Consider the following 10,120-nt stretch of genomic DNA (forward strand, 5'->3'; position numbering starts at 1 on the left):
GGCGTGTTCCCCTCCCCGGGATGTGTTCTACTCCCGTGGCGTGTTCTCCCCCCGGGACGTGTTCTCCCCCCGGGATGTGTTCTACTCCCGTGGCGTGTTCTCCCCCCGGGACGTGTTCTCCCCCCGGGACGTGTTCTCACCCTGGGACGTGTTCTCCCCCCGGGACGTGTTCTCCCCCCGGGACGTGTTCTCACCCTGGGACGTGTTCTCCCCCCGGGACGTGTTCTCACCCTGGGACGTGTTCTCCACCCCCCTCCGAGACGTGTTCTACCCCCGGTACGTGTTCTCCCCCCCAGGGGTGAGTTCCCCCCCGGGCGTGTTCCCCTCCCCGGGATGTGTTCTACTCCCGTGGCGTGTTCTCCCCCCGGGACGTGTTCTCCCCCCGGGATGTGTTCTACTCCCGTGGCGTGTTCTCCCCCCGGGACGTGTTCTCCCCCGGGACATGTTCTCCACCCCCCTCCGAGACGTGTTCTACCCCCGGTACGTGTTCTCCCCCCCAGGGGTGAGTTCCCCCCCGGGCGTGTTCCCCTCCCCGGGATGTGTTCTACTCCCGTGGCGTGTTCTCCCCCCGGGACGTGTTCTCCCCCCGGGATGTGTTCTACTCCCGTGGCGTGTTCTCCCCCCGGGACGTGTTCTCCCCCCGGGACGTGTTCTCACCCTGGGACGTGTTCTCCCCCCGGGACGTGTTCTCCCCCCGGGACGTGTTCTCACCCTGGGACTTGTTCTCCCCCCGGGACGTGTTCTCACCCTGGGACGTGTTCTCCCCCCGGGACGTGTTCTCCCCCCGGGACGTGTTCTCACCCTGGGACGTGTTCTCCCCCCGGGACGTGTTCTCCCCCCGGGACGTGTTCTCCCCCCGGGACGTGTTCTCACCCTGGGACGTGTTCTCCCCCCGGGACGTGTTCTCACCCTGGGACGTGTTCTCCCCCCGGGACGTGTTCTCCCCCCGGGACGTGTTCTCCCCCCGGGACGTGTTCTCACCCTGGGACGTGTTCTCCCCCCGGGACGTGTTCTCCCCCCGGGACGTGTTCTCCCCCCGGGACGTGTTCTCCCCCCGGGACGTGTTCTCCCCCCGGGACGTGTTCTCCCCCCGGGACGTGTTCTCCCCCCGGGACGTGTTCTCCCCCCGGGACGTGTTCTCCCCCGGGGCGTGTTCTCCCCCCGGGACGTGTTCTCACCCTGGGACGTGTTCTCTCCCCCTGACGTGTTCTCCCCCCGGGACGTGTTCTCCCCCCGGGACGTGTTCTCACCCTGGGACGTGTTCTCCCCCCGGGACGTGTTCTCCCCCCGGGACGTGTTCTCACCCTGGGACGTGTTCTCCCCCCGGGACGTGTTCTCACCCTGGGACGTGTTCTCCCCCCGGGACGTGTTCTCCCCCCGGGACGTGTTCTCCCCCCGGGACGTGTTCTCCCCCCGGGACGTGTTCTCCCCCCGGGACGTGTTCTCCCCCCGGGACGTGTTCTCCCCCGGGACGTGTTCTCCCCCCGGGACGTGTTCTCACCCTGGGACGTGTTCTCTCCCCCTGACGTGTTCTCCCCCCGGGACGTGTTCTCCCCCCGGGACGTGTTCTCCCCCCGGGACGTGTTCTCTCCCCGGGACGTGTTCTCCCCCCGGGACGTGTTCTCACCCTGGGACGTGTTCTCCCCCCGGGACGTGTTCTCCCCCCGTGGCGTGTTCTCCCCCCGGGACGTGTTCTCCCCCCGGGACGTGTTCTCCCCCTGGGACGTGTTCTCTCCCCCTGACGTGTTCTCCCCCTGGGACGTGTTCTCTCCCCCTGACGTGTTCTCACCCTGGGACGTGTTCTCTCCCCCTGACGTGTTCTCCCCCTGGGACGTGTTCTCTCCCCCTGACGTGTTCTCACCCTGGGACGTGTTCTCTCCCCCTGACGTGTTCTCCCCCTGGGACGTGTTCTCTCCCCCTGACGTGTTCTCACCCCGGGGCGTGTTCCCCTCTGGGGCGTGTCCCCCCGGGGCGTGTTCCCCCCCGGGGTGTGTTCTCCCCGGGGCGTGTTCCCCCCGGGGTGTGTTCTCCCCGGGGCGTGTTCTCCCCCCGGGTGTGTTCCCCACTGGGGCGTGTTCACCCCCCCCATCCCCCCCGCCGGTGCGTGTTCCTCACCCCGGTGCGTATCCCCCGGGCGTGCGTATCCCCGGGGTGTGTGTATTCCCCGGGGCGTGCGTATCCCCCAGGGCGTGTGTATCCCCGGGGGATACGCACACCCCGGGCGTATCCCCCGGGGTGTGCGTATCCCCCGGAGCGTGCGTATCCCCCGGGGCGTGCGTATCCCCCGGGGTGTATCACCAAATTGTGCTTGCGGGGGTTGAGCTTTGGCTCTTTGGTCCCGCCTCTCAACCGTCAATCAACAGGTGTACAGATTCCTGAGCCTACTGGGCTCTATCATATCTACATTTGAAACTGTGTATGGAGTCAGCCTCCACCACATCACTTCCTAATGCATTCCATTTACTAACTACTCTGACACTGAAAAAGTTCTTTCTAACGTCTCTGTGGCTCATTTGGGTATTCAGTTTCCACCTGTGTCTCCTTGTTCGTGTCCCACCAGTGTTGAATAGTTCATCCTTCTTTACCCGGTCGATTCTCCTGAGGATTTTGTAGGTTGTGATCATGTCCCCCCTTACTCTTCTGTCTTCCAGTGTCGTAAGGTGCATTTCCCGCAGCCTTTCCTCGTAACTCATGCCTCTTAGTTCTGGGACTAGTCTAGAAGCATACCTTTGGACTTTTTCCAGCTTCGTCTTGTGCTTGACAAGGTACGGGCTCCATGCTGGGGCCGCATACTCCAGGATTGGTCTTACATATGTGGTGTACAAAATTCTGAATGATTCCTTACACAGGTTCCTGAACGCTGTTCTCATGTTAGCCAGCCTCGCATATGCCGCAGACGTTATTCTCTTTATGTGGGCTTCAGGAGACAGGTTTGGTGTGATATCAACTCCTAGATCTTTCTCTCTGTCTGTTTCATTGAGTACTTCATCTCCTATTCTGTATCCTGTGCCTGGCCTCCTGTTTCCACTGCCTAGTTTCATTACTTTGCATATACTCGGGTTGAACTTCAACAGCCATTTGTTGGACCATTCACTCAGTCTATCCAGGTCATCTTGTAGCCTCCTACTATCATCCTCTGTTTCAATCCTCCTCATAATTTTGGCATCGTCGGCAAACATTGAGAGGAACGAATCTATACCCTCTGGGAGATCATTTACATATACCAGAAACAGTATAGGTCCAAGGACTGACCCCTGCGGGACTCCACTTGTGACGTCTCGCCAATCTGAGACCTCACCCCTCACTCAGACTCGTTGTCTCCTGTTGCTTAGGTACTCCTCTATCCACCGGAGTACCTTCCCTCTCACTCCAGCCTGCATCTCCAACTTTCGCACTAGCCTCTTGTGTGGCACTGTATCAAAGGCTTTCTGACAATCTAAAAATATGCAGTCTGCCCACCCTTCTCTTTCTTGCCTTACTTTTGTTGCCTGGTCGTAGAATTCAAGTAACCCTGTGAGGCAGGACCTGCCATCCCTGAACCCATGTTGATGCTGTGTTACAAAGTTCCTTCGCTCCAGATGCTCCCACTAGTTTTTTTCGCACAATCTTCTCCGTCAGCTTGCATGGTATGCAGGTTAGGAACACTGGCCTGTAGTTCAGTGCCTCCTGTCTATCCCCTTTCTTGTATATCGGGACTACGTTAGCTGCTTTCCAAATATCTGGCAGTTCCCCTGTTGCCAGTGATTTGTTATACACTATGGAGAGTGATAGGCACAGTTCTCTTGCTCCTTCCTTTAGAACGTATCCTCCGTACGTATGTGCGTACGGAGAAAGGTGTGCGTATCCTCCGGTGCGTGCGTATCCCCCGGGGCGTGCGTATCCCCCGGTGCGTGCGTATCCCCCGGGGCGTGCGTATCCTCCGGTGCGTGCGTATCTCCCGGGGCGTGCGTATCCCCCGGGGCGTGCGTATCCCCCGGGGCATGCGTATCCCCCGGGGCGTGTGTATCCCCCGGGGCGTGCGTATCCCCCGGGGCGTGCGTATCCTCCGGTGCGTGCGTATCTCCCGGGGCATGCGTATCCCCCGGGGCGTGCGTATCCCCCGGGGCGTGTGTATCCCCCGGGGCGTGTGTATCCCCCGGGGCGTGCGTATCCCCCGGGGCGTGTGTATCCCCCGGGGCATGCGTATCCCCCGGGGCGTGCGTATCCCCCGGGGCGTGCGTATCCCCCGGGGCATGCGTATCCCCCGGGGCGTGCGTATCCCCCGGGGCGTGCGTATCCCCCGGGGCGTGCGTATCCCCCGGGGCGTGCGTATCCCCCGGGGCATGCGTATCCCCCGGGGCGTGCGTATCCCCCGGGGCGTGCGTATCCCCCGGGGCGTGCGTATCCCCCGGGGCATGCGTATCCCCCGGGGCGTGTGTATCCCCCGGGGCATGCGTATCCCCCGGGGCGTGCGTATCCTCCGGTGCGTGCGTATCTCCCGGGGCATGCGTATCCCCCGGGGCGTGCGTATCCCCCGGGGCGTGTGTATCCCCCGGGGCGTGTGTATCCCCCGGGGCGTGCGTATCCCCCGGGGCGTGTGTATCCCCCGGGGCATGCGTATCCCCCGGGGCGTGCGTATCCCCCGGGGCGTGCGTATCCCCCGGGGCGTGCGTATCCCCCGGGGCGTGCGTATCCCCCGGGGCATGCGTATCCCCCGGGGCGTGCGTATCCCCCGGGGCGTGTGTATCCCCCGGGGCGTGCGTATCCCCCGGGGCGTGCGTATCCCCCGGGGCGTGCGTATCCCCCGGGGCATGTGTATCCCCCGGGGCGTGCGTATCCCCCGGGGTGTGTGCTCATCCTGGGACCACTAGCAGATAGCACTGCCTTTATATATTTTTAAAGGTAGCTTTTAAAGGGAAGTTGATAAACATTAGTACATTAAAGTGACTAAAGTGATTCCATCTTTCAAATTTTCTTAAAGAAAATTACTAAGGAGTAATACAAGAAGCTGCCGACAGCCTGGAAAAGCTTGGAAGGTGGCCAGGAATCAATTTACTTACATTAAATGATTGTTAAAAGGTACAGTACTTAAACATTGTATGTGGAGTTCAATAAGGTTATCCATATTCAAAGGAATCATGTCTCTGAGTTTCTCCATAGTTGGAGGTCAGACGCTTGCAGCCAGTCTCACACAACTTTCCGTGGTGAATTGTGACTGTATGGGGGAGTGTCAAGGGTGGTTGTTCTCTACCCGCACGCTTCTCGTGAAGCAGCAGAAGCTAGTATTGCAAAAATGAGTGAAGTCTACGGAATATGAAGTGAGGGTTTGAGTGTCTGTGAGTGCTTAACAAATTTGATATAAGATTGTCACACACACAGAATGTTCTCACAACTGAACTACAACGTTCTCACAACTGTGTCTGGCACAAGTAAAAATATTTGTATAGTTAATTTTCGTGTTGTGCTGGGCGTATGTACTGAATGTTGTGAGAGAACTGTAGGAAGGGAGGGAGAGAGAGTGAGAGACAGACAGACACAGCCAGAGAGAGACAGACAGACACAGCCAGAGAGACAGACAGACACAGCCAGAGAGACAGACAGACACAGCCAGAGAGACAGACAGAGATCCCCTCTAGTGTCCATTAGAGGTCACTTAGCTACAAACAAAAATGATCCAAAATGTGCTACAGGATATTCAATCTGTTAGTGTGTTTTTATATATATTTATGTAACCGTATTCGAGCCTAAGAACACCACAGCCGTCCACCGTCAACCTGACCAGTGTGTGTCCTCGTGACCAGCGTACAGGGGAGAGGGAGAGAGAGAGAGCGAGAGAGAGAGAGAGAGCACATAGGCAGAGCAAGGGAGAGGAAAGGAGAAAGCATGAGAGAGAGAGAGAGAGAGAGAGAGAGAGAGAGAGAGAGAGAGAGAGAGAGAGAGAGAGAGAGAGAGAGAGAGAGAGAGAGAGAGACAGAGCCCTGCTACCCCCTTACACATCACCACATAAATAAGGAGTTACACCGTATAGTACTGACCCGCTGCCACCTCCCTGATTTAAATAACATAAACATTATTCTGGATTCGGGGAAGCAGGAATAAAGATAAGGATAAATATGTCTTAATATCCGTCCTTGCTGTCTGTATGTTGTGAAGGGAACTCTTAGAGACCCGGGGAGTCTTGGCCCCGCCCCCTCGAGTGAGTCTCGACCACTTGGCCTCACAGTACAGACAGACGAATGGAACAGTCTGCTTTGGACACTTAAGTAATGATAACACATTCACTGATACTGACACTGACTCACTCGGAGAGGAAGAGAGGGGGAGGGGGGGGGTGGATGGTGTAGATACTGAGATATGATAGCCAGTGAAGCGAGCAACTTGTCAACACACTACTGTCTCACGTGGGAAGAATTAACACAAAAGGAGTTATGGTTTAAAAAAAAACATATATTGAATTGACTTTAAAAGAGATATCCTAACTGTAGAGTCCGTACTTGAGGCCAAAGATTTGATGATGTTAAGTGACAGGGAGAGGAGATCAGTACTTACAAACTTCAGTTAACTTCTCAGCATCCCTTCACCACTGTTACATCAGACTATGATGTGTACCTCAGGCATCCACCCCGGTGACACACACACAGACACACACACACACACACACACACACACACACACACACACACACACACACACACACACACACTAGAAGCAGACACACACACACACTAGAAGCAGACACACACACACACACACACTAGAAGCAGACACACATGTTTCACTCCCTCTACCTCTCTCCGGCTCCATGTTATATACAACTGTTGTGGGAAGTGTGAGGTTGCGGGGTATGTTGTGATCCTGACTAGTAATCTCCAGCAGCTTATTGCAGCCGCAACATCTGCTATTATCTCCTGAGCTCTTGCCCTCGCCTCCTGGCCGCTGCTGCTGCTGGAACACCTCTCCAGATATGTTAAATAAAACCTATTTAACGAAGCTCACGCACATGGAGTCCACAGTTCGAGTCTCCTAGAGCCCAGGTGAATGTTACCTTGCTCTCTCATCACACTGTTAACAACACTGCCGCGTTGGTCAGGTTGGGTCATTAGTTATCAGAGGAAAGTGCTAAGTACTCTGACTATACAGCACTTGGAAGAAATATGAGGACCAGGAGCTAGGACACGAGGATGGGCTGAAGAGACACTGACCCACCAAGTGGACCCCTGGGGATGGTACTCGGACCTGCACCATGCTAGGCCTGTGCTCCACCACCCAGCCCAAGTGCACAGAATAAATAAATGAGCACGAGATAATAGCAGAGCAAAACCAGTCCAAGAAACATGTGAAGCAATGAGTACAATATATATATATATATATATATATATATATATATATATATATATATATATATATATATATATATATATATATATATATATATATATATATATATAATTGATTTTTGATTTACCTCCAACAGTGAAAAGAAATGTACGAAAGATTGAGAAAATTCGTGTTAGAATTATTAATCTTACTTACAAGGCCATATATATATATATATCAATGCCACCTCTTTTCATCAACACAAGTGTTGATGAAATTAATACCCTATCAATGCCACCTCACCCCATCCACCTCTCTCAAATGCAGATATAAACAAAGTCGGAGATGCGTAAGTTCTATTCAGTTGTGTATTTGTAAACTAAAGTCTTTGAAAATGTAATAAGTTTTACGAAACGCGCTCGTGTCGCGTCAGACTAGAAATAAAAATGAATTTTGGAGAATTGATTTTTGATTTACCTCCAACAGTGAAAAGAAATGTACGAAAGATTGAGAAAATTCGTGTTAGAATTATTAATCTTACTTTTTCGGTCATATTTAATAATATATGTCTACAGGAAAGACTGCTACCAAAATATACTAATATATATATATATATATATATATATATATATATATATATATATATATATATATATATATATATATATATATATATATATATATATAGAGCTCTGATTTTGCATTGAGCTAGAGCTCTATATATATAGAGCTCTATATATATAGAGCTCTGATTTTGCATTGTACACAAGTTATTCTTCTAATGCATACACAGTCATGCCTGCTTTTGCATACACACATTAAAGACCTAAATATATATATATATATATAAATATATATATATATATATATATATATATATATATATATATATATATATATATATATATATATGTCGTACCTAGTAGCCAGAACGCACTTCTCAGCCTACTATTCAAGGCCCGATTTGCCTAATAAGCCAAGTTTTCGTGAATTAATTGTTTTTCGACTACCTAACCTACCTAACCTAACCTAACGTAACTTTTTCGGCCACCTAACCTAACCTAACCTATAAAGATAAGTTAGGTTAGGTTAGGTAGGGTTGGTTAGGTTCGGTCATATATCTTCGTTAATTTTAACTCCAATAAACAAAAATTGACCTCATACATAATGAAATGGGTAGCTTTATCTTTTCATAGGAAAAAAAATAGAGAAAATATATAAATTCAGGAAAACTTGGCTTATTAGGCAAATTTGGCCTTGCATAGTAGGCTGATAAGTGCGTTCTGGCTACTAGGTACGACATATATATATATATATATATATATATATATATATATATATATATATATATATATATATATATATATATGTGTGTGTATATCACGAAAATAAACACGTGATTAAGAATGTGACAATGTCAGACCACGGAGGAAAAATGAAACAGGAAATTTCCTTAAGTACTTTCGTATATTAAATATTTGGACCTTCTGAAGATGTATTTAATATACGAAAGTACTTAAGGAAATTTCCTGTTTCATTTTTCCTCCGTGGTCTGACATTGTCATATATATGTATGTATATATATATATATATATATATATATATATATATATATATATATATATATATATATATATATATATATATATATATATATATATAATGTATAGAACATAAATTTTTTAACAAGTTCAAAAGAAGTTAGATGTTTACTAGTTATGAAGGAATGTAAGGAGAAAATCAGAGCTCTAATTATAAATAAGTTTAATTAGTTCAGTTACCTGTGAGGTGTCCTGCAGCATGGAGGGTTGCTAAGGTGGCCCCAGTCTTTAATACGGGACTGATCTCTTTCCTCTAACTACTGGCCAATTGATCCCATATAAAGTGTCTGGTTAAGGTGTTGGCAGGATTAAAAAGTGCTGCAGTTAAAAATTACATTGAGAAACACTATAAATGACTCACTGTACAAGTGCTGCAATATTGATGCTCACACACTCGCCACCGTCCTCACCTGTCTGAGGACACCCACACCTCACCTGCCCGGTGCCTACTTCACCTGCCTGAAGAGAAACCTTTTTTTTCTTTTGTTTTTAACTGTGAAAAGGACCCTCGCTGCTCCCGAGGGCTCCCGAGGGCTCCTGAGGGCTCCTGAGGGCTCCTGAGGGCTGGGATTAATTGCAACTCGCCAGGTTTAAGATATTCCTTAGGGACAAATATCAATAATCTGGAGATATCTTGTGGAGGGTGGTGCCCCAGGGAGGGGGGGGCGGAGGCCCACTGTACTCACCTCCCAGTACCTCCAGGGGGGGGAGGTGTAGCTCTTTATACCCCGCCTACCAGAACTTGTTGTACATGTTATATATCAAATATTCTTACTTCCGAGTTCTTTGTCGTTTGGCCTTCAAGTTGTGGCAGGCGGCGGCCTCCACGCCGCCGCCTCTGGCCAGCCGTACAGTCGCTCCACGTAGTCCTTCCTCTCATTTGTCTTCCCAGCTTCCAACTAAGTCTTATCCTACTTTCAGTTAGAAGAGGCTGTCCTTGTCCATCTTGTCTATTCCAATCACTATCTTGTATGTTGTGATCATATCCCTATCCTGTGACGTTGTGATATTTAGTTCCACTTGCCTATTCTCATAGCTTAACTTCTTAGCTCTGGATAAGAGGTAATCTTTAAACGTTTACAAATTTGGCCTTATGCTCACACTGTGCGGATTCCATGACGGTGCTGCATATTCCAGTACTGGTCTAACGAATGTTGCATAGATTGCCTTGAAGGACTTCGGATTTATGGGTGGCCAAACTATTTCTTTGCCCACTCACGGGC

The 10,120-nt window shown here is 50.6% G+C and overlaps 2 protein-coding genes across 5 annotated transcripts in view; both read right to left on the reverse strand.

Moving 5' to 3' along the window:
- Positions 1-10,120, reverse strand: part of pHCl-1 (pH-sensitive chloride channel 1) — a 545,535-nt gene that overhangs the window by 418,780 nt on the left and 116,635 nt on the right. The gene's annotated exons all lie outside the window — the stretch shown is intronic.
- Positions 3,749-4,792, reverse strand: LOC138349947 (neurofilament heavy polypeptide-like). Its single transcript, XM_069299948.1, has one exon. It carries the CDS (start codon positions 4,790-4,792, stop codon positions 3,749-3,751), a length of 1,044 nt encoding a protein of 347 aa, XP_069156049.1.

The sequence above is a fragment of the Procambarus clarkii genome, chromosome 43 (genome assembly GCF_040958095.1).
Source record: "Procambarus clarkii isolate CNS0578487 chromosome 43, FALCON_Pclarkii_2.0, whole genome shotgun sequence".
Taxonomy (NCBI): Eukaryota; Metazoa; Arthropoda; class Malacostraca; order Decapoda; family Cambaridae; genus Procambarus; species Procambarus clarkii.